This window comes from Aristolochia californica, unplaced genomic scaffold (genome assembly GCF_029961685.1).
Source record: "Aristolochia californica isolate CCGP_79_NKW_82.1479 unplaced genomic scaffold, dmAriCali1.0.hap1 SCAF_16, whole genome shotgun sequence".
In the NCBI taxonomy this organism is placed as follows: Eukaryota; Viridiplantae; Streptophyta; class Magnoliopsida; order Piperales; family Aristolochiaceae; genus Aristolochia; species Aristolochia californica.
This window is the reverse complement of record NW_027181837.1, coordinates 20,773,901-20,797,904: the sequence shown is the minus strand read 5'-3', so window position 1 is coordinate 20,797,904 and position 24,004 is coordinate 20,773,901. Positions and strand designations below refer to the sequence as shown.

General features: G+C 37.2%; 2 protein-coding genes across 4 annotated transcripts; one reads left to right on the top strand and one right to left on the bottom strand.

Moving 5' to 3' along the window:
• Positions 1-2,944: 2,944 nt before the first annotated feature.
• On the bottom strand, positions 2,945-8,854 carry LOC137953036 (pentatricopeptide repeat-containing protein At1g30610, chloroplastic). 2 transcript variants are annotated; one of them, XM_068800222.1, is made up of 9 exons: positions 7,343-8,854; positions 6,951-7,142; positions 6,465-6,546; positions 6,160-6,351; positions 5,645-5,758; positions 4,954-5,062; positions 4,712-4,869; positions 3,647-4,078; positions 2,945-3,321 (listed from the first exon to the last, which is right to left on the bottom strand). In XM_068800222.1, exons 1-9 carry the CDS (start codon positions 8,620-8,622, stop codon positions 2,989-2,991), a joined length of 2,892 nt encoding a protein of 963 aa, XP_068656323.1. In that variant the 5' UTR covers positions 8,623-8,854; the 3' UTR covers positions 2,945-2,988. The 2 variants fall into 2 exon arrangements, with proteins under 2 accessions (XP_068656323.1, XP_068656324.1); XM_068800223.1 differs by having other exon boundaries at positions 4,954-5,044.
• A 1,212-nt stretch (positions 8,855-10,066) lies between these two features.
• On the top strand, positions 10,067-17,029 carry LOC137952973 (U-box domain-containing protein 4-like). Of its 2 annotated transcripts, none has more exons than XM_068800118.1 (5): positions 10,067-10,220; positions 10,955-11,241; positions 13,357-13,461; positions 13,810-15,810; positions 16,600-17,029. In XM_068800118.1, the coding sequence occupies exons 1-5, from the start codon at positions 10,196-10,198 to the stop codon at positions 16,657-16,659; spliced, it is 2,478 nt and encodes an 825-aa protein (XP_068656219.1). In that variant the 5' UTR covers positions 10,067-10,195; the 3' UTR covers positions 16,660-17,029. The 2 variants fall into 2 exon arrangements, with proteins under 2 accessions (XP_068656219.1, XP_068656218.1); XM_068800117.1 differs by having other exon boundaries at positions 13,357-13,473.
• The last annotated feature ends 6,975 nt before the right edge of the window (positions 17,030-24,004 follow it).

Genomic DNA, 24,004 nt, shown 5'->3' with positions numbered 1-24,004 from the left:
AGAGTAACCTTATTTGTATAAGTGGGGTTAGGAGTCGAAAAACTAAAAAAAAACAAAAAAATTGTCTTATATAGAGTTATCGTATTCGATAAGTGAGAACTCCCTCTTTAAAAAAATATATATTATTGTTTATGCTAATAAGACGAGATTATTTCATTTTAAACTACTCTAACAAAATTTAAAGTAGTTTGGAACTACATAAAACAACACCGGTGTTGATATCTTGGAGGTAGAAACTACTAAGGGACAAATGAATGAAATTTTTAGGAAAAATATTATAAAAGATATTACTTATTTATGAACATCTAGTGATGAAAGAACACGGGTTATTCGAAAAACAATTTAGCTTCTTCTCTTTTTTTCTTCAAATTTTGTAATTTGACTAAACAAGTTATCTTAACTAGAGATTTATCTCTTAAAAGACCCATATGTTTTTTTAAGGTAATATTTACATTTGGGGCACTTCATTGTTTGGACATGGTAACATACTCTATATTAAAGGGTCCATTTTTTTGTCATATTAGGTGGCATTGCCTTATATGTACACACAATAGGGTTAGTAGTTAAGTGTACCTAGAGTGTTACATATTAAAGGTGAGTGTCTAAAATGACAAGAGAGCCTACTATTCTAAGGTGGCACACCACAACATGAGTCTCACAAAAAAAAAAAAAAAAAAAGTTACATTTTTTTTTTGCCCCTCAAAAAAATCCATTAAACACCCTTTTAAAAATATATCAAACATTTATTGTAAAATTTATTAACCAAATTGTATTTGTTACAATTCCTTCAAATATAGATAGGGTATTTTTCACATAAGAAAATTTGATGACAATTACAACCTAGATAAAACAATGACAATCATGGAGAGCACAGAGAAATACTCATTTTATTGTCATCTTAAAACTTTTTGTACGACAAAAGGTATTGGGGTCTAATTTCTTTTATTTTAGAAAATTGGTAATAATGTCAAATTTTTGGTTAACTACAAATTTTAGTTATATTTTTATTTTTTCTATAGTTTCCTTTAAGTACGAGCACATCGTAAATACCTAAATACAGTACCTCTGCATTGAATCTAATTGGAAATTTAGGCCTGATTTCAAGACCATGTAAAGGGTTTGAAGACATTTTAACTAACAAGTAAACACATCTTAAAATTTTTCATAAGAGAATTTGAAGAAAAAAATTACAAAATTTAGAAAAATAATTTAAGTGAAAAAGATAATTTTCCTTGTATAGATAAAAGATGCAAATATACATCAAATGCTTTCTTCTTTGTAAGTTGCTCATTGATTCAATCAAAGGGGTGTAACCTTGTAGGAGAAGCTTTTCTCTCTTGGATAAACATATAGCCTCTTGGACTTTTTCTAGGTGAACAATCACTAGACTTCTTTTTGGTAGAAGAAAAGTAATTTATAGGTTCTAACACATCAACTTTTATTTATTTATTTTTCTTTTTAGCTTATTCTCTGACTAAACATACTTATAAAACTAATTAATTCGATCCAATAAAAAAACACGTAAGAGCAAATAATAGTGTTGTTTTTTCTCTGTCTAATATGGAGTAATGTTTTTTTTGAAAATATTTTTTATTTCTCAACAGGAAAATCACACGGCGTAACTGTTAAATCCTCCCATAAAAAAAAAATCCTCAAAGAGCATTTTAATGCATTTGCATGGCATCACTTTTATTATAGTTTGTTTTCTTTTATTTTATTTTCAAAATAAAAACAAAATCAAATACCTCATTTGAATATCCATTTTGCCTAAAACCCAACTCTTTAAGCAATATTTTGAGGTAAAAAAAGAAAAAAAAAACTTTCATTTTCTCTCTTTACCTTTATACCCTTATCAAAAAGGCACAAAATCCCCATATTAATACTTACAAGAAAAGCAAACCCTCCAAAACCTTTTCCTCCACCTGCCCCATGCATGCCTTTTCTTTAATCCTTCCGTTGACCCTATAGGGTGGGTCTAAGCCCGGGCACATGGCCTGCATGTGATGAGAAGTGGGGGAAACTTTGGAAGCTTGTGAATGGGGGTCCATTTGAGGAAAGTTTTTGGACCAGCACCGCGTTTATGAGAGGTGAATGCAGGTCAATGATTGGAACTAAATCTTTTGAGACATTTGATGAAAAAACGGTGCCCAAAGAGGTGGGATTCAAAAAGTTGGTCAGGTGTAGGGTGCTACCTCTGTTGCTATGAGGTGGCTACAGTAGGGGGAATATAATAATCATAAGGGATATTTAGGTTTTTACCAAAATTTTTAAATATAGTTAAATAAATGACGAATTTTTTAACTTATTTAAAAATCTATGTGTAAAGTCAAAAGTGATACGTAGACTTTGAATGATTATCTGTTGCCATGTCATCATGCCACATCAGTATTCGGTGAATAGAACGACATGCCATCACCTATGTAGGATGATACATCATTAAATGACACGTAAACTTATTTTAATGACATGGCATCACATATGTGTGATGAGTGTCATTCGACTCAACAAGTACTGATGTGTTATTATATTGTGGCGACACATAATCTGTCAAAGCCTATGTGTCACTTTTGATTGTACACATATACAATTGATCGGTTAAAATTGGGTATTTTTCTAAATAAGTTCAAAACTTCGTTATTTGTTTAATTATGTTTAAAAAGTCAGAGTAAAAACCTAAAAGTCTCTAATAATAATAATAATATATAAAAATACAAAATAATTATTAATTAGCACAATAAAAAAACCGAAATTATTCCTAAAAACAGTAAATTCATTCTTATTGCTCTTATTCAGTAAAACTTGTCCCAAACTATTTTGGCATGTAATAATGGAGAATGCTTAAAACCTCGGAGTTGGCTAATCTTAGGCTGTAGTTCCAGGTGACATAAAACTCTTACAATGGCCGAAAGCTTCCAGAAACAAGTGCTCAAGTCTCCAGAGAAGATGAAGTTTTCAAGTCAAATAAATTATTGTCTTGTAACATCTGCTTCAATGTCTGTTAATAAATTCCTGACCAGCAGCTAAGAGATTTTGAAGAATGGGTTTTGGCCTATCGTCATCAGCAACCACACTAGTCAGTGTTTCAACCAACCTGAAGATAGTGTCACTGTGGAAACGATTGGCATTACTGTAAAACAAATCTAACCATGCCTTGATAGTGAATGGATACTCGGCAGTCTCTTCATGTCTGGATATGCATGCAACAGCTGCAACGAATTTTTGTGCTTGCAGTTCCATGCAAAACCTTTCCTTGACAATGGGAGGTGGAGGGACGCGGCCTGACCGAACCAAATGGTTCCATGTTGCATCCAGAGGATCCCCCTAAAGGAAGAAATAACTGTTAGTGATTGCTGCTTTGGTTCTTTCAGTAGTAGTCAACAAGAAATTCCAGTTGTCTGCCTTCTTGTTGTGGATTTGTGCTCCAATTATCAATCCTTAAAAAAAAGAAAACTATATTTAAAGAAAATCTTGACCAGTGACATATTTTGGGGCTGTGGCCACTCAAAGAAAATGTTAAAAACAGAAGGTGGAGTTCTCCTCATGCATTTTCTACATTGAAAACACAATTTGGTCTACACCAAATTGTATCAACTTAGACATTGTGAAAATTTTATGTTATATGTACAGCTTGGGATATGAAGAATACCTTTCCAGCTCTAGATGCTTCCATGATCATACGTAGGTGACTTTTCACATTAAAATGATATCCATGATGCAACATTTGTTGATACACAGCCTCAAAATAATCCCAGTCTTTCTCTGCAACACAAGCCTCCAGCATGGTATTGAACGTGAGCTTATCCGGAACTACCTTCTCCTTGTAATCATTGACACAGCTGATGCACTTAGCTTCCTCCAATATCTTTTGGAATAACTCCTTTGCATCTTCAAACATTCCGTGATCTCTATATGCTTTTAGCATGATATTATAGGTCACTATGTTTGGAGAACAAAACTTGTACAAGTGACTGAAGATGAAATCAGCATTCTTAATGCTGCCAGCCTCCAAGCATTCTCGAATTAGTCCAGTGATTGTCACAACCAGGGGTTTTGTAGCAACCTTGCATATTTTATTTACCTGAAAAACAAAGATATTGGAGGAATCATTAACTAGTTTTTGCTTGTTTTAATGATAAAACAATAATAAAAATAACAACTATAACATTACGACAATAATAACAATATATAACAACTGTTCTCTGCTGATGCTTTGCAAAATGAATCATTTTCAAATACTTAGCAGTCTGAAACGATGAATGTAATAACGTATGCCTGCTGATAAATTGGAAGAGTTCATCAAAAAGATTAAAGAATGGGTAAAGCATGATTTCAAGTTCTCAGTATGACACAAGTGTAATATTGAAAGAAGAACTAATGCCCGTAACTGTTGATTACAGCCTAAAAGTTGCCGGTGACCATTCCTCCTTTTTGCAAGGGTTTTTCAATTATCTTTTGTGGTGGAAACCACCCAAGTCGGGTAACTCCATCTACAGCAGGAGATATAGGTGTGTGTGTGTGTGTGTGTGAGGGGGGAGGGTTGACACTTGATCGAAATACACATGCCCACTGCTATGTCCATCAGTGTGATTAAAAAAAAAAAGTGAAGCCATCAATGGATCAACTAAATGAAAGAGGAGAGGAGCACCTTCCAAAATACATATCTCAAACATGAAAAAACTAACTCTCACAAAAATTACTTGACAAAAAGCACCTGTTGTAATGCTTCTTTGGGTCTTCCTGCACTGCAAAGACAACGAGCAATACCATAATAAAGGCTGGCAGATCCAACTATTCCTCTTCTTTCCATATCCTGGACAACAGTTATGGCCTCCTCCGTTTTACCTTCCTTCCAGAGAGTATTCACAAGAACTGTAAAAAATATATCATGATGAGAGACACTGTTGGTTATATACGCATGACTTCTTGGATGTAAAGTTTAGTTGGTCCACATACCTTTGTAATTCAATGCATTTGGAATAGATGACTTCTCTACTTTCAGAAAAAATTCATGAACCAAGTTGTACTTGCCACTAACATACATTACCTGTTCTGTCAAAAGGAACTAAGGTTAATTCAATTTAAATTCTAAAGAGAGAAAGAAAAGCAAAGCAAGCCAAATCATGATGTCAGACATTGGTCTTTGCAGTCCACCTTGATAGACTCAGGGAATACAACGCAGCAACTCTATTGGGCTACATTCAATTGATTAAGGAACTTCTATAAACACCAAAATGTGGCAGAAGAAAAGAGGAATCAATGGTCCCCTTCTTCATTGCAATACATGGTGGAACACAATTCCATTTGATAAGTAAGAAAAAAAATATGTCCAAGGGCCCAGACTGGAAAAGCTTATTAAGGTAAGAAAACCCAGACACAGAGACATAAGAGTGACCTAATAAGACACCAATGAAACAGTGGTGGTCTGACAATGTATGGCAATGGAACATACTAGAGAACCCAAATTATACCAATTCATTACCCAGAATGATGTGCATCAATTAGTTGACCAGGACTTTTGTTGCAGCATGCTTATGATTGAAGCACTTTATATCTCCGTTCCTTTTATTTTAATATTACTGCCTATGAGGCTCCAACAGTTCTTCTCATCTAAGTTGCTGGAAGGAGCTTAGAGATGGGTACTGACCTCCATAACAAGGCCATACGTTGTTGATGAAGGTTGTATGTTCCGCTCCTTTAACTGTTGATGTACCCAAAATGCTCCTTCCCATTGTTTCCGCTGAACACAAGCATTTAACACCTACACAGAAATATATGCACTGGTGTTAGAAAATAAGGACATTCCTGCTCCTTAATAAGATACAGACCAGCTGAAAAACAGATAATTCTCATGGTTGGCAGTTAGTACAACTCTTAATTTATGGCATTGGAAATCAATGGCACAACTTAGTAATACTATGACAGTATCTTCCTGATAGATCATAGCTCTCCTAAATGAGTATTCATATTCATCATCCACTTATTTTAAACAGCTTTAATAGTCACAAAAGTCCAATTGTCGAATTTCTTTATAATGGCCAAACCATTGAATTGATAAAGTTTCTTCCTTGTATGCTTTGTGTATAAAACTCGAGTCTTCCCATAAAAATGGATCTCTTGAGAAGACTGATGACAAACATAAGAAAAGGATGGTTCACTCACAGCATTGTAGACAATCACATCAGGCTCCAGTCGTGGATCCCATCTCTCTAGCATACCCGTCTTGAATTTCTTCTCAGGAAGCGCTCTCATGCAATCAATAACATCAAAAAGTTCCTTCATATGCCCTGCTTGTCCAAGCGTGACGGCAATACAATGATAAGCCACCATATCTGGGTATGAAGAGAATTTTTTCTGGAATAATGAGAAGCAACAGGGAAAAGGAGAGAAACATATTGAGTTTGAAATTTATTGTTACAAAATTAATTTCAACAAAACAACAAAAAATGATACCAAGTACATCTTACTCGCATAGCATGAAACACATTTAGTGCCTCCACAGGCCTCCGTGCCTTTCCAAGCACATTAAGTACAGTTGTGTAAATATATCTGCATACAGCATCACCTTTAACTACAAACAGCTAAGAAGTTTATAATAAAAAACAGTCATGAAAAGAGTCTGCTAAAAAGCAAGAAGTAAAGCTAATGCTTTCATCCAAAATTTATGATCTTCAACATGCAAGTATTTCCAGCCTAAAAAAAAGACAGTCAAAGAGAAGACTTGGCCAGGATAGGTAAAAGTTTATTCAACCCTGCCAATGCAACCATGAACTTTCTTGTTTCATGATAACCATCAATTGTCCGAGAATCTCAGTAATGGATTTTCTTAAAAGTGATCTTTCAGGTTCAGTTTTTCACAACATTGCCAAAAGCTTTATATAAACCACAGCAAACTACAAAGAATTTACTCAAAACTCATTATTTCAGCACATTAAGACATGAAGATGATTTACCTGCTCTTTTGAGACTTAAAGCGTTCACAAGAGTGAAGCCATTCAACAACTTGCAAAACTCTCCTCCAATTTCCAAGAGTACCCAATATCTGCACCACCCTCAAGATGGTATGATCTGTGAATCTGATCTGGGCACTGTGCATCATTTTGGAGAACTGCCACTCAGGGATGTTCAAGTCTGTGGCATGCAACCTTTAACATCATAAAATATTAACGTTAGTTGATAGAAGTAATATATTCCAGACTTAAGTTACCGACTCCCAATCTTACACTAAAATCCAGTCAGCATTAGAGACGCCAACCAGCCACCTTCCTGCCCCTCCAGTTCCCCGTAACCCTCCTCCTCCTTGGAAAGGAAAAACGTAAGAGAAAGTTAAACATACAAGTCTCACCGCTTTGCAAGTTTCTGAATTCTCTCTTCCATTTCCATACGAAGGACACGAGGCCTACCCCTCACATCTTTGAACTCCTCAAAAGTCTTAAATGCTTTCCTCTGAAAGACCTGATCATCTTCTTCATCGTCCATGAATACCTGACTTGACTTCGATTTGTGGTCCTTTTTCTGCATAAACCGATAAATCTTCTCAGCTTGAATGTAATTGTTATTTGTTTTCCCATCCTTTTGAGGGCTTATTCCTTGTATTTCTTTACTATTTTCAGTCTCATGTGAGCCAAATCCATTGTCGATTGAATTGTTTTCCATCTTTTTCAGATCCATTTTTCTTGGAGAAGTCCCATTTATAGACTCATAGGTGTCAGCATTGTTCATTTGTTCTTCAAGATTGCTTTGAGAAATGGTTTTGCTGAATGGTGCTCTCCTATTAAGATCAGACTCGCCAAGTCTGTAAGATCTCTCCATTCCCAAGACATTTTTGTTAGCAGCAGTTGTATCCAATCTCTTTTCTGCACTTTGGTTTGGTTCTTTAACAACTCTTTGTCGTTGCTTTGTCTCCATTTTAGAGTAGTTTTTATGGCCACTAAAGCTCTTTCTCTCAAAACGCTCATTACTTCGATTTCCCTTTCTAGCATCAGATGTTCTATGCAGCTGAACTTCTCTATCACCCTTCAAGCCCAAATTAGCCTCCATGTAACCAGACGTCGGTGAGTCTCGTACACTTCTAACCGCATTATCCGTACGAACTTGTACTGTGTTATCCTTCGAATCATTCTTTCTCTCCGTTAGCAGCACATTTTGTCTATTCACTTCAAGCAGGGTATCATCACCACCGCTAAATCGGTGACCCTTGTCATCTCCATGTTTCCTCTCCGTATAATCATGATTTTTCCTTCCACGTGAAGTCCAATTAGATCCACTGTCTTCGTCACTATCAACATTCTGAGTGGAATTCTTATCTCTGCATGTCTGAATCGACTCCATAGCCTTGACATAGTCATCGAAAGCAGGCTTAAACTTAAACTCCTTTTCGATGAAGTCATCATCTACCAGCCCTTTTTCAGAATCAACCTTCGTAACAGCACAGATTACCCCCTTCTTCGATGTCTTTACAGTAGCAAGTCGATTTTTTTTCGTCTTTATCAAGCTTGGCGCAATACAGAAGATTGGCGTCCGTGGAATTGAAAACTCGGAGATGTAGCAAGAATTGGAGACAGAACTCGAAAGAAAAATCCCATTTTTGTCTACTTTAAGACCACCCATTTGAAGGCATATCATGTCCCAACTTGGAAAAGTTTAGCCCAACGAATCAATATAATTCAAAGAGCTACGAATAAAGTGAAATCAATACTCAGAGGTCATCGAAAAGAACACAACTACCTTGCGCAACCCCTTGGCCCTGAAAGTAGCTCACAAAGTCCAGAAATTTGCGAGTTTGAGAGCAAAAGTTTATCTCTTCCCCTCGGCCTGATTCTTGTCAAGGTACAACGCCTGGTGAATCTCCAGTGCTGCAACCTGTCCGGAGTGACAAAAATCCACTAATAAGATAAGAGTACTGCTTTAAGTATACCGCCACCCTGGAAGAAGTAGAGATTATGTGGCTGCTTGTGTGGTAGTCCACGCTGCATGTCAAGGAACCACATCCCATGCCAATTGTTTTATTTTTACACATATTTAGATTTAAAAATAAAACACATTTGCAAGATAATATAGATTACCTTTGAATGATTTTTTTTTCTTTTACATTTCTAGAGAGTTTTATGTTTGTGAACACAAAAAATATATTTAGATAGCATAATAAAAGGGAGATTTACACAAATTCATTACATTTGAAGATGTCGAAATCCGTCTAACTAAAAAAATAGCCGGTGTGATCGCACGAAATAATGTTTTGAATGTTATTTGGATTTGACTCTCACAAATCATCTGTCATGGGTTTGATCCAAAATTCCAAATCGTGCATATCTTATTATAATAATAATAATTATTATTATTATTATTATTATTATTATTATTTTATCATTTGAGTGTGACATGAAGCCGGTTGATGTGTCTTAGTGTTTCTTATATTTTCTTGACCACATATTAATGATTTTATCAGCTAGATTGGACAAAATGATCAGTTATATAAGGACAAGAATAAGAGGAAGATTATGAAATATTAAGATTCTAAAGTGCCATGCAATTTTTGAAACAACATTGGTATAGACATAGTCAATCCTTTTATTTCATGTAATGAATTAAACAATCTTGGTACAACACTCTATAGGGCTCCATCAATTATCAAAAGAATTTGGTTGACATTAATGTACATTTTTTATATTTGAAATAAGAAAAAGACCAAAAAGATAAATAATATTTGTATTTAAATTAAATATTTAATATTTTAAGGTATAAATTATAAATAAAGTTTTGGGTTTCTTTATTTCTTTATATAATTTTCCACAAAATAATTGGAAAAGGGATTTTATTTGGAGTAAAATCTTCCCTTTTCCCTTTAATTTTATGTTAATATTTATATAAATAATATAGAAAAATAAATTTTAAAAAAATTTAAATTTATTTTCCTTGAAACAATGACTCGGTGAGACGGCTAATTTGTCAGAGGGCTTGGACTTTTTGGTAGTCCTCGGGCTATGGTTGTGTTTCTTCAATGAACGGAAGAAGCGAAGCAGAAAATTATTGCTTTTATTCTTGTTCCTCTCTCGCCGGATTCTCTGGGGTGGACACCACGTTTTGATCCTTTTCGCGGTTTCTCGCCGTTGAATTCGTTTAAGGAAACAAGAACCCAGACGGATCTTTGATTCACGACTCTCGAACAGTTGCATAGTGTAGCAATCGGTCGTTGGGTATGCGATGGATCGGTAGCATTTCTGGTACTGGCGTCTTCTTGCTAAGTGTTTGTAGAATTTGTGTTTCCGGCTGGTTTTATGTGGGTTTAATTAGTGTAAATTGCGCCGGAGATTGGTTTTCTTGGAATTGGTCGGAAATTATTACTTCTGGGTCTTCGTTAGACTTCAGTCGGCACTGCAGCTTTGTGTGAACACTCCAATATCTTTTCAGTTCTATCTTATTTTAGTTGCGAATCTGCTGAATTTGGGTAGTTACGTTTTATACTTTTATTTTGTTTTTTGTTTTATTCTCTTTCGTTAAACTTCATTCTATTTATTTGACAATTCTCAATAGCTTTCTGTGTTCAAAGTTCAAACAGTTCTGTTTCTAACTATGTTTTTCCCTCAAATAGTTTCATAACACAGGTTTTTGTTGTCATCATTTTAATATTTGTTTTGTCTCTGAATTTTTTTTTTATCCAGTTAATCCGGTCGTTGAGATGTTAATGTGCTTTGCTGTTTTAACCTTGTTTCATTTTTTTGGAGAAAATACCACAGAAAAACCTCCAATCTGAATATATTGTGTGGTTGGGTGGTGAAATTAATTATGAGAATGACTTGCCTGTGTTGTCATGTTTGTGTGTCTGATGGTTCTGACCGAGACAATGTCCATGCTCATGATTGCATGATTGAGACAGGATTATGTAGTTAAAAAAATTTAACTACTTGTTTGATTTCCCATGCATGGAATTCACCATAAGTGCTGTTAATTGATTCAGGTCCGATGGAGATATCGGTGCTACAGGCTGTCCTCAAAAGTATCTCACGTTTCTTTCTTCTGTCTATTTCTACTACTGCTGCTGTCAAATGTGAACTTGTTCAGAAATATTACCTAGAGATTGATGAGGCCTTGAAGCTTTTGAGGCCGGTACTTGATTCAGTTGTGGATTCTGAAGTAGCTGCAGATGAACAACTTGTTAAGGCACTCGGGGATCTTGATGCCAGCATCTGTGCAGCTCAAGAACTTATAGCAAATTGGCACCAATTGAAAAGTAAACTTTATCTTGTAAGTTAGCTTGCTCTCTCTCTCTCTCTCTCTCTCTCTCTCTCTCCCCCTCCGTTTTGACATAACCTTTTGATATTGGGGTGATTTTTTTGTCTTATCTGATATCCTCTTTGTAGCATGCATACCATAATTGGCAAGAGCTGAAAATTAACTTCAGTTTGACAAGTAGTATTGCCGTTCCTCAGATGTCTCAAAGAAATATGTAGAAGGATCGACATGACAAGGGGATAAACTTTTACATGAAGTCACATCACTATTTTTGTCCAGACCAGCGAATCTCCTCAGTCACAAGATAAAGTCTTTTCTCTGTTCTATTCCCTGTGAGATCTTCGTTCATGGTATCTACTCACATCTGTGTGACAAGGATGGGGCAGTGGTTGGAGCTTAACTCCTTGGTTAGCTGCTTTGCCATTACTTTTTCAATTTCATACTACAAGTGGTGCAGATGATGGAATATAAAAAAAAATTAATACCAATGCTTTATGTCATTATTCCATTCTTACCCCTAAACTATAAAAAAAGTACTCTTCAATATTCTTAGGCCAAATACCTGTAGAGACCTTCTCTCAATGTTGAACCCTATATCTTGGTGAGACTAATCCAAACATCACTCTATAAACCTCCCCATGATTCCATTGAGCCAAAGGCTCAATCCAAAAACCTGTATAAACTTTTCAATTCAAGTTCTGGCAAATCACTACTCACTTGGGTCCAGCTCTGGTTTTTGCAAAACTCTAATTACATGGTGTAAAAAACCACCTTTCCAGCTTCTGAAAGAAGAAAATCTCCTTGCTAATGCTTCACATTTCACACTCTAGAAACCTTATTCTCAATTAGATGTTTAATTAAAAATCATTCAGAGTTACTGAAGATCTTGGAAAGCTTTCAAAAGCACTCATTGGTAGATGCGGAAGCTTTGTAAATATTCTGTTGTAGAACCAATTGTCAAATGGAAATCATATGGCTGAAATAGTCAACTTCATAAAGATCTCCATGTCCATTATTATACAAGTAACCTTTCAGAAAATTCACGGCCATGTCCAATTGGGAATTGTGTTTGTTGTGTTGAATGTGGAGATAAGCATAAAATCATATTAAAAAAAAGGATTTGTTTATGTTAGTAGGAATAATCCCAAGTAAATTACTGTCTTGAAAATCCTGTGGTTATTAGTTGAGAAAAGGCTTCCTAACTTTGGCTAGTTATTTTGGGATGAACCTGGACTTTTACATGGTATTAGATTATGATGTCTGTGCTATTGGGCCTAGTTTGTACCTTGTTTAATGTGTGGTTTTTGGTGGTGGACCTAGACTTTTACATGGTATCAGATTACAATGTCTGCTATCGGGCCTAGATCTTGTTTAATTTGTACATTGTTTGTGTTGTTCAAGTCTTAGCCTTGTTGTTTGTTTGTGTTGACTTGGACATGAGGGGGGAGTGTTAGTGGGAATAATCTCACATAAATTATTGTTACGAAGAATCATGTGGTTATTAGTTGGCAAAATGCCTCCTAATTCGGTTATTCATTTTGGGATGGGCCTGGTTAACAACTTACTATGCTACTAAGGCTGCATTTGTATTCTCTACTTGAAAGTTGGTAGCAACTTCTTGTACTAGTTAATGGATTGTCATGTCATGCTTATCTTGATCTTTTGCAGCGTGGTCTTTTAGTGCTGTTGTTGCTCACGGATACATTTTTTTTTCTTTGATTAAAGGGCTAAGAGTCATAGCTCATGCATAAACTGTCATGTGAATATGGATTAAATGCTTGGCGTAACTTTGTCATTCCTCAGAGAAAAATATGTAATGCTAATTTTATATACCTAAAATGCTAACAACCAGATGTCTCTGTCTGATTGGTTAAGACACTACAATGGCTCACCTTGCATGGACTATAAATGGGTGCATAATGTTGCATCACTAAGATAGTGACTGGTGCCTTTCACCATATGCTGCTGGCCGTAGTCATTATGGAATTTAATTGGGCTGTTTGAGGATTTGTGTATGCTTGAATTTCTCTTTCAGTTATCACATTTGTATGCATGTATAATTTTTTTTATGCAAAAGGAAATTATGTATGGAAAGTCCTTTGGCTAACCTGTGGAAGAACTTGTCAGGTCTTGCAAATTGAGCCGCTGATAATGAAGATTCAATCATGCAGCATAGAGATCTGCAATCTTGTCGAATTCATACTTGTGTCTCTACCTAATGTTTCAAATTTGGTATGTATTCAGGTAACTCGAAGCTGACTTTGCAATTTACTTCTCTCTTTCTCTCTCTCCCCTCTCTCTGCCTCTCTGTCTCTGTTTTCTCCTCCCATGAATTCTTTAAAAATTCGATTTGGGTTACAACTGTGATGGCTCTTACTATACATTTTATGGCAAATTAAATGTAGAACTTGTTTTCAGGCCTATACTGTAGCTAGTTTTGAATTCAGGAGCTTGTGTACATCTCTCTCCTTTTCCTCTTGAAATGGATGGACGGCATGCTATTGTAATGAGCACAAATTCATGCATATCATAATGAGAAAGTTCCTCTATTTTCCTGACTACGGTGATTTCATTTTGTAGCATTGTATTCAGAAACTCCAGCAGATTGGTTTAGAAAGAATATCTAATGTCATCAAAGAAGCCATTAGGGACAAAGTAGAGAATGATATCTACAACACTGAAAGCCTGACCATAATTTCTGAATCCTTGAGCCTGAACTCAAACCAAGAACTCCTACTTGAGGCAGTGGTTCTTGAGGGGATCAAAACAAAGGCTGACCATGATGACAACAATGAAGACTCAGATTACATTGACCACATGATTGGACTTGTCTCACTCTTGCACGAATGCCTGGTCAAAGAAAAACAGTCTCAAACTGTTAATGGGGTTCAAATTCCAGATGATTTTTGTTGCCCACTGTCTCTGGAACTCATGTCTGATCCAGTTATTTTAGCCTCTGGACAGACTTATGATCGGGTCTTCATCAGAAAATGGCTTGATCAGGGTCTCACAGTTTGTCCCAAAAGCCATCAGACTCTCACACATACCAATCTCATCCCGAATTTTACTGTGAAGGGACTTATAGCAAGCTGGTGTGAGATGAACGGTATTGAGATTCCAGATCCTGTAAAAACAGTTGCATTGACCAAGCAGTCAACTCTCCTTGATTCCGACTTTAGCCTGGTCAACTCTCATATCTTTTCCCATACCTCTTCGACTCAGTGCTTTAGATCACCTGAACGTAAGTCGTCATTGGGTTTAAATAAGAGCTATTCTTCATCTAGTGGGATCCATGTAAATGGTATGAATTCCTCTCTATTGCATGTTGCTTCATCCAATGGAGTTGATGGGGTTGAGATTGACATTACAGGAATGACAATAGAAAGTTCAACAGACATGGAGGTGAGCTCTGAAGCTCAAAATTCATGTTTTGGGGGGGAAACATCAAATTTATCATGTACAGACTCATCCAGAGGTTGCTTGATCGATAAACAGTCTGCAGGCCATACACGAAATGAGTCAGTTTCAACTGTTGATGCTGATGAGCCTTTGAATTTATCAGGCGAACTGACACCTAATAGTAGTGATATGTCTGGTGAATTGACATCAGAAACTCCATTTTCATCAGCTCCTCCTAGAGAAGTGGACTGTCTCTCTTGTCCTGCAAAAACCACACGATCTAAAAGTCAAACTATCTGGCACAGACCATCTGAAAGACTAATCACAAGAATCTTTTCTGCTCCACCATTGGACTCAAGGCCTGATCTTTCTGGGATTGAAACACAAGTTATAAAGCTGGTGGAGGATTTGCAGAGCTCTTCACCTGATGTCCAGAGAGAAGCAGCAGCTGAAATCCGCCTTCTAGCAAAACATAGCATGGATAACCGAAGTGTGATTACAAACCAAGGAGCCATAGGTCATTTAGTTACATTACTTTGTTCTCCAGATTTGAAAACGCAGGAGAATGCGGTGACTGCACTTTTGAACTTATCAATCAATGACAATAATAAAGCTCTCATTGCAAATATGGGGGCCATAGATCCTCTGATTCATGTCCTTGAGACTGGAAGTCAAGAAGCAAAAGAAAATTCTGCTGCAACCCTTTTCAGCCTCTCAGTTGTGGAAGAAAACAAGGTGAAGATTGGGCGTTCAGGTGCCATACGACCTCTTGTGGACTTGTTGGGCAGTGGTACTCCTCGGGGGAAGAAAGATGCGGTGACAGCTTTATTTAATTTATCTATATATCATGAGAATAAGGCAAGGATTGTGCATGCTGGCACAGTGAGGCACCTGGTGGAGCTATTGGACCCAGCAGCTGGAATGGTTGATAAGGCAGTGGCAGTTCTTTCAAACCTTGCAAACATACCAGAGGGAAGGAGTGCTATAGGTCAGGAGGGTGGGATCCCTGGTCTGGTAGAGGTAGTGGAGTTGGGATCATCTAGAGGGAAGGAAAATGCAGCAGCGGCATTGCTGCAGCTTTGTAGAAACAGCAATAGATTCTGTAATATGGTTCTTCAAGAAGGTGCAGTTCCGCCTCTGGTTGCCCTTTCACAGATGGGTACACCTCGAGCTAAAGAAAAGGTATTCTATCCTATGTTGTATCTGATATGGTACTTTTGCTTCCAATATAACCGGTAAACAATGATTTTGATGCAAATGATGGATCTCTGACCCAACATAAATACGTATCTAAAGAAATTTTGGGATTATAATTGAAAAAAACTCCTCTGACCTCTGTTACTTTCCCCAAATCATTTTCTGCCAATATATGAAGTTGACACTATCGATATTTTCTTAGCTCCCATTATTTCTGCTACAAGTACTTTCAGGAGTTTACTCTTGCTTCTGCTTTTAGTTTGCTTCTACCCTGGTTATTTTGAGCTGGTTTGACTGTAGTAAAGTGTTGGTGAAGTCATGCATTAGGTGTATTGTTTCTCTTCAAGAATTGAGATTGTTGGGACTTGAGGAGAAAACCAGGATAACGCTAGGACTTTGACATTGTATTTTGCTAGGTTTAATTTATTTCTTCAGTTTTTCTTCTAGTGTTACAACTTCTGATTGGAATACATTGGGAACATTACCATTATTTTGGCATTCATTTATAACATTCCTTGTTTAGTTCTTTTCTACTCCACGGTGTTCTCTTCTCTCTCCCTCTCTCACTCATGTACACACATACAAATGGTTTACTTTTTTATAAGGGAGACCTTTGGGGCGATACCATGGTTTTGATGTTGGGTTCTGTCCCTCTGTTTGTTGGGTTCTTCTTGCATACCAATTCAAATATCTAAATCTACCCTTACGCTTTGTTGATTCAATTTTTTCTTGCAATCTTTTTATGCTTGTTATAACATTTCCGAGTACATGCAGGCACAGACTCTGCTAAACTATTTTAGAAATCAAAGACGTGGTAATGCTGCGAGGGGATGATCTTGGTCAATGGCGCACACAGCTCGTCAGCTTGCAGTTTATGCCTAGTAAGAGTGGTTAATACATTCTTCGAAAAAAAGTGGTTAATAATATATTAATATTTTGAAGAAAAGGTTGAACAACTGAGGTAAGTGAAAAGAAATTAAGTCTCTGGATTTTGAAGTTGCAGTGATCGCAATAGGATTTCTTGTGGGGGTCTTTGCTTGTAAAATTGATGTACAAATTGTAATTAGTCTTCTTACTTTCATTCTTTTTGTTCTTTCCGTAACACAAAATATTGTATAATTGAGAACTTATTCATCTGCACTTCTGTAATAAACTAGATTTGGAAGATCAGAAGTATATTTTTCATTTAGTTAAATTACAAGCAGGCTTTACTGTTCTCAATATTCTGTCTCTATGCTAAAAAACATTGGATATGTGATCTATTGGAACAATACTTTTTGTGTTGCATAGAGTAATCTGTCTCAACTGCAATTTCTAAACCAAGGAGTTTGGAGGAGCATTTTTGTCTGCTAAACTGTCACTTTTTGAGAAAAAGCAGCTTTAATTAATTGAAACCATTTTTTGAATAATGTGAATTACTTCTAATTTTTTTGAATAATTTTAATTACTTGAAACTAAACCACTCAATTATTACTTGAAATTAGCCTCCTTTTGTGAAATGATGTACTACATGGAGAGATGCTTGCTAAAAGAAAGGTTCTCACTTGTCACCAACTACATTGGAGAGGTATGTGTATCAACATTCTCTTCTTCTTATCTGGGTTGGCTCCTCCCCACGACGGACTGTGCAGCCTTTGATGTGCCGATCCTTCAGTTTGCAGACGATACAATTTGCTTTGGGGTTGGTACTATGGATCAGATCCGAAAACTCTGTGCTGTATTGGGACTATTTGAACTGGCTTCTAGTCAGAATATTAACTGGAAGAAAACCACCCTCCTAGACTATCATATCGACTCACCGGTGCTTCAAGGTATGGCCGACTATTTGGGGTGCTCAGTGGGAAATTTGCCAGCTACATATCTTGGACTACCACTCTTTAACTCTCGGCCTTCGGCGATGCTTTGGTCCCCCCTCATTGAGAAATTTGAAAAGAGACTAGTTACTTGGAGGGACAAACTTTTATCTATTGCTGGGCAACTCACTCTCCTCAAGTCTTGTTTGGCAGGACTGCCAAACTATTTATTATCATTCATGCTCTATCCGGCCTCCGTTTGCAACAGGATTGACGCCATCCGTCGACGTTTCCTCTGGAGAGGATCAGAGGGGTGTTCCCTTGAAAAAGCTGTCCATTTGATTCTCCAATGGTCCACTATGCTGAAAGATTTTAAAGCAATTCAGTGCTGTCTCTCTGCATTTGATTCTTCAATGGTCCACTTTGCTGAAAGAGTTTAAAGCAATTCAGTGCTGTCATAAGAGAGAATTGGGAAGACAATTGCTGCGTGAGGCAAGCACCGGCTAAAAACTTTGACAGCCTGAACAGCTTCCCCCTGTTGGCCACTTAAAACTCAAACTTTGACAGGATCTCATTGAGTAACGCTGGTCCTTCAGGTTTTGGAGGGGGGATTATGAAGGATAATGAGAGCTGCATTCTTTTATTTTATTAAGGTCCATTATGTGAGTTTGACTTGACCATGGCAGAAGTCCATGCTTTGCTTCATGGTCTGATCCTTTACAAATTACACGAGTCATTTCTTTAGGGTGATTATAGAAGGTGATTCAAAAATTCTGATTTCTTGAACTAAGGGACATAGCAACTACACATGGAAATTTGACCAGCATTTTGGCCAAATTGAGGACCTATCTTCCTCTCTATCTACTTCGTGGAGTCATGTGTGGCGTTTGGAAAACTCAACGGCAAACTAATACACTAGAATGGGTCATTTGTATTCTGATATTGTTGTTAACTTAGAGATATTGTAATCTTGTTTCTTTGTTCGCTTGTTGCTGGTATCTCACCAGCTTTGTTTCTTTTGTTTCTTAATAAAATTTTGCTTTTAAAGAAAAAAAAACGAACTTCAAAGAGAGAGGAAGGTCCATGCAACTAGTTGTTGCTTAGTGGCACTGTCTTAGTCTAATGAATCTGCATCCTCATTGACACTCCTGGGGGTATGAGACCAAGAGGTACTAAGGGTATTACAAATGTCAACTATCTCATCATAATACATGAAGAAACAACCTGGAGTAGATTTTTTTCCTTACTGTTGAAAGATATGATGTAATTAGGGTGACATTGATGTAATTAGTTTATGTTTCTTATCTCTTCTTCACTATTCTAGGGTGAAGGGCATAATTATAATATTGTACTTTTATTCATTATTAATAGACTTTCAGGGGGAGGGTTAGGACATAAGTCCATAACCTCATTCTTCCTCCTGTTTTCTCCCCAACGTGCCTTCTTTTATCCATGGTGTATTCCATGGAGTCTTGAAAATCAACATGGTATCAAAACATTGATTTTTAGGACTCGTAGCTGTGGTTATTTCAGAATTCCAATATTTCTATCTGCTCAGATTATTACTGTTGCCCATTCTGAGTCATTTACTACTGTCGTCTGCCATGGCTCTTCGTTTCTGCACAACAGCCTTCTTCCTCGGATTGGTAACCTCCGTTACGCCTGCTGCTACCTCTTTACTGCTAATCCATTGCTTGTTCATACATTGGCTTACTTGCTATTCTGCATAGGTATGCTAGTCTTGTTGCTATACATTACTGACATACCCCTTGCCCAAGTTATTGCTATTTTTTGCACTCGGTATTATTGCAGTTCAGCCTTCTCAATCTGGGATCCACCATAATCTGGTATTATTACACTCGAAATTCTTTGATCGCTTCATCACGAGGGTCCACTCTTTGTCCCGTACTCAGAGGGACCGAGTCCCACCCATTGACCGGGTCATCACTGTTGACGAAACCAAAACCAACCTTAGACGTAATCAAACAACTCGGACGGCGGCCACGTGACCAGAAATTCAGCGTCGGCAGCGAAATCGCTGAAATCTGCGTACACTAGGTGTGAAAGCCAACCATTTTCAGGCTCACTTTGACGAAGGAGTTTCTTTAACAATGAGTGCATCTTTAACAATGTCGTCGCTGAGGGGGGACATGGCCTGGTTGGGTTTGCCGGTGATGGAGACAATGACCTAAGTACTCATTCTTATTATAGCGTGGAGAGACGGAAAAGCACGTCGCTGCTGTTTTGTTTTACAAAATTCCACTTCCCGGTGATTCTACTGTGATCCGAACTATATTTGACATTTCTTTTTCCCGAAGATATCAAAATCGGCTATGACTGGACTGACGCTGGCATCTCTCTTAGTTCGGGAAAGTCTTTGCTCGAGTTGGATTCATCCTGCTGGCGTCTTATCGTATCTTTTGAAGCTGTTGGTATCCAGCGAAACATTGCCAGCCAGAGTTTTTCGTTTGGTTCTGTTTCTGGCTGAAAAATCAGCGTGGTTCATCGAATGAGATTTCATCTCGTGGGAATTTTTTTTATCTGCTACGCTGTCCAACCGAGCTGGTATCCCAAGTATCGGATATTACATTGTTGTCATTACCAAACTCAGCAACTTGATCTCTGGCTGGAATGTTAATCTTTGCTGGCTCGTCTCTGGTATCCAGCTTCACAAGATCTCTGTTTGATCCCGATTTTGCATTCAAAGTCATCTGATTCCAGCGTAGTTATTGATCTTTGGATTTCCATTCTTGGTTTTCCATGATTAACAGCCTGATTCTAGCGTAGTAATTCTATTCTCTGCTGTCTGCTGTTGCCGAGATTTTATACAATTTGTTGAGTTGATGATTATCAGCCTGATTTATTGCTCTGTTTGAAAAGATCTCCTTCTCCATTGCTGATTTTGGAGACTGGGTGATCTTTGTTTTTTCCGCTTCGGTTACCATGTTCTCCGCAGCAGAAACAGGAGGGAGAGGTGCTGGTTTATTTTCATTGCTGTTTCTGCCTTGCCGTCATTTCGAGATCTTCGCTCGATTATTTTCTCCGCCGCAGAAACAGGTTTCTGCCGAGAATACATTTGATCTTGCTGCTATTTTCCTTTTTCGGAAAATTGTCTATTTCATTGCTAGTTTGGTTGTTCTTTGGAGGACAACGACTCTGTTGTTAATTAGAGTCATATAATATACTATATTTCAGCTGCCGGGTTAACCCCGTGAGCGGGCGACCAAACTGGTTTTGTTCTGCTTAGGTTAACCCAACGAGTCCGGACAACTCGATCTTGACTTAGTTTCACTTGGACCGAGTCAGCCACCATACTGTTTGTTGTTCTTCCGGGTTTAATTTCCGGGTTTAATGGAGTCAACTCAATCCGGGTCAGCCTGACTCGACCATCTCAACCTGGTCTCCTGACTCGGCGTGACTCATTTATTGACTCGGATTATTATCTTGGATTATTGGCAGCTTATTACTTGGTGCATAGTTTCCTTATTCAAGGTGTGGATTATCTCATATATCCTTATTACTCTTAAGGACTTTCAATATTTGGTACAAGTGATTTGGGTTCATTATTTGCCGATTGTTGTCGACATTATTTTGTCTGACGCAAAATTTGAATTTCTTAGGAAAATAAAACACATGGTGGCCTCAACTTCTTATCTTTCTCATTATCCATTACCCTTTTGTTATGGTAGTCTTTCTCCTACCATCCTTTATTTGACTCTCACTTACCCCTGTTGGAACATTGCCTTGGTTGGTCTTTTTATTTATATGGGTGGTTTTAAGTCCTTTGAGACTTTTTATTGGTACCTGTGGGTTTTTTATCGTCGTCTTGTGAATGACAAACATTACCCACTTTAGTGATTATTATCACTATATTTGGTCAAAATCCTTTGAGGTTGGTTTCGACTTATATTTTATTACCCATTTTTACCCTTTAGTCAAAATCCTTCAGGGGGAGGGTTAGGACATAAGTCCATAAACCTTATTTTTCCTCCTGTTTTCTCCCCAACGAGCCTTCAATGTCCACCAACAGTTGTTACTGATTCTCGGCATGAGTTATGAGAATCTCCGGCTGTTAAGTGTACCAGGTGGACTATGGATCCGTAGTGCTGTATCAATGCTGAATTTGGCTCTCCTTATTTTTTATTGTAATTAAATTTGGATGTTGAATACCATCATGCACTTGCTTCCTGTTGATTTCTTACTGAGTTAGTTGTAAATGTGTTCTTCAGTCGTCATAGCCTCAAGAGAGAAAGACATCTTTTGGGTGACATTTTCATTTCCAGAATGGAAAAGGAATGTAGCATAAAAAGAGAAGGGCAGGTCTTGGTGCTCGACTTTTAACTTGCCTTCTCATCACCTATGAAATTTTACAATCACATTCTGAAATGCATTGCAAACTTCACTATGTGGACAAGTAGAACCTTTCCTTGAGCACTATGTCAGCATACAAGTGGGTGAAAAGCTTCACTAGGGAGCACAGGAAAGAAACGGATGAAGAAAAAAAGAGGCAAATTTTTTGTCTGATCAGCTATTGACACATGATGCAAATAGGAGAATTTTCTTTAACAGTTGGGATGTGTTATTTGTATTTGGACAGTGTTCATTTGAGAGAGTAAATTCTTTTGAGTCTATATCAATATCCATTAGATTTCAAATGTTTACACATGGTCATTCAACACGAGGAATGTTTTATTAGGAAGAATGAGTTACATAAGGTAATGCTATGTGTATCTTGAAATTTTTTTTGTGATGGTTTTCTGACTGACATGGCTAGCAAGTCTTATGTCAGCCAGCACCTCCGTGTCAGTCTTCAGGAATGGGATAAAAGACATTTTCTTTCAGAAGCCAAGAAGAAAAATCAGAACATTGGAGGAGGAAAAATCTCTCTGGCTGAGAGGAAGGATGGACAAAGTCAAAAACCTATATGCCTTCTACACTTTCTTTCTTCATGTTGTAGAAGGTAAGTGCAATCTCTTCCTCTGTATGTACCATTGAACAAGTTTTGGTTTAATATTTTTATACTATGGGTCCTCTCTGGGTGCTGCTCCTGTCTTGATGTCAACAAAGCTCTTCATTTTTTAGGATTTCATTTGCTTCTATCAAAAGAAAAGCACCTACTTCATATTCTTCAGTTCATTTGAGTTTCCATAAGAACTGAAATTTTATTTTCTATGCGACAAATTTTTGAATTTTTGTCTGCTTTTTTCAAGGGAAAAAGAGAAAAAAGAAAAAAACTGTGCTCCTTGACTTGCAAAGTCACAGTAAAATCTGTGGGCTCAGTTTAGTTTAAAACCACACATGACAGGGGAAAGTGGCCTAAAAGCGTTAGTGCATTGTGTAAGTTGTGAGTGAAAATGAATTATGCAGGGAAGTGAAATCCCTCCATGGGCCAAGTGTAGTTCCTCACTCCCACGGTCCCTTCTCACTCCTGAAGGTCAAAACTGCTGGGGTAAAAAGACTTCTGGACAAAGAGGTGGTTGCTCTACATCCATTGATTTCCCTCCTTTCCTTCTTTCTTTCCCATCTTTCCGTCCATTTAATTTTGTTTTCGTTTTCTTATTGCTCTTTAATTCTTCTTTATTCGATCTATTTTCTTTATCTTTGAACCCATTGTGAAAGAAAGAAGCCGAATGCAGTCTCTCTCCTCACGTTTCTCTCTAGGAAGTCGTGGTAAAATGATAGTTCTAGCTTTTTAGAGAGGAATTTGAGTGACTGAGCAATTCACCTCCTTGGCATGGAAGCACGAAGAGAGTGAGAAGAAAACAAGTCGGCATTGAGTTCTTTCTAGGCGTTGCAACAAAATCGGTCTCAACCATCGGCACCATCGCCTCCTTCTCTAGAAAGGCCAGAACTACTGTCTCTTTTTTAATTCTTCTCTACTCTTCCGTTTCTTTGGATCTTAAATTCTTCCGTGTCTCATGTGTTTTTTTTCTCCCCAAATGCAGAACTCTAGTGCTATATTTCTTTTTTCCCCCTTGCAATTTTTCATTTTGGGTCAGCTAGATTTCAATTGCTCCAAAGAATAGAAAATTAGAAATTAGTTCACTTAGTTTTTTTGGTTTTGCACTCAAAAGTAAATAAAAAACTTTTCTTTTGTTTTTTTGAATAATACTGAATTTCATTCAGAGAACTCAAAAGAGCAGATTACAAGAGGAGAAACCTTCCCAAACAATGAGAGATTGATGGAAGGTTCCTAATTTTGCCAATTTATCAAGGTTCCAATTATAATAAAAAACTTAATTAAAAACCAAAAAAGGCACTTTCATAACAAATTGGAATAAATATAAGCAAATCTGTTATGTGTTAAGTGCTAAGACCTGCTCTTTGTAGCCCCATGGTTTTGTCTGCCACACGTGATAATATCCAAGAAAACTGGTCTTCTAATC

Bases quoted from the DNA above. Each gene is read 5' to 3' on its own strand.
- LOC137953036 (XM_068800222.1), bottom strand. From the start codon at position 8,622: ATGATATGCCTTCAAATGGGTGGTCTTAAAGTAGACAAAAATGGGATT. The intron at 5,063-5,644 runs GTCAGTACCCAT...AATTAACCTTAG, and splicing joins CGTATGGCCTTGTTATGGAG to TTCCTTTTGACAGAACAGGT. The intron at 3,322-3,646 runs GTATTCTTCATA...TTCTTCCTTTAG, and splicing joins AAGCATCTAGAGCTGGAAAG to GGGGATCCTCTGGATGCAAC.
- LOC137952973 (XM_068800117.1), top strand. From the start codon at position 10,196: ATGCGATGGATCGGTAGCATTTCTG. The intron at 11,242-13,356 runs GTAAGTTAGCTT...AGAACTTGTCAG, and splicing joins TGAAAAGTAAACTTTATCTT to GTCTTGCAAATTGAGCCGCT. The intron at 13,474-13,809 runs GTAACTCGAAGC...TTCATTTTGTAG, and splicing joins CAAATTTGGTATGTATTCAG to CATTGTATTCAGAAACTCCA.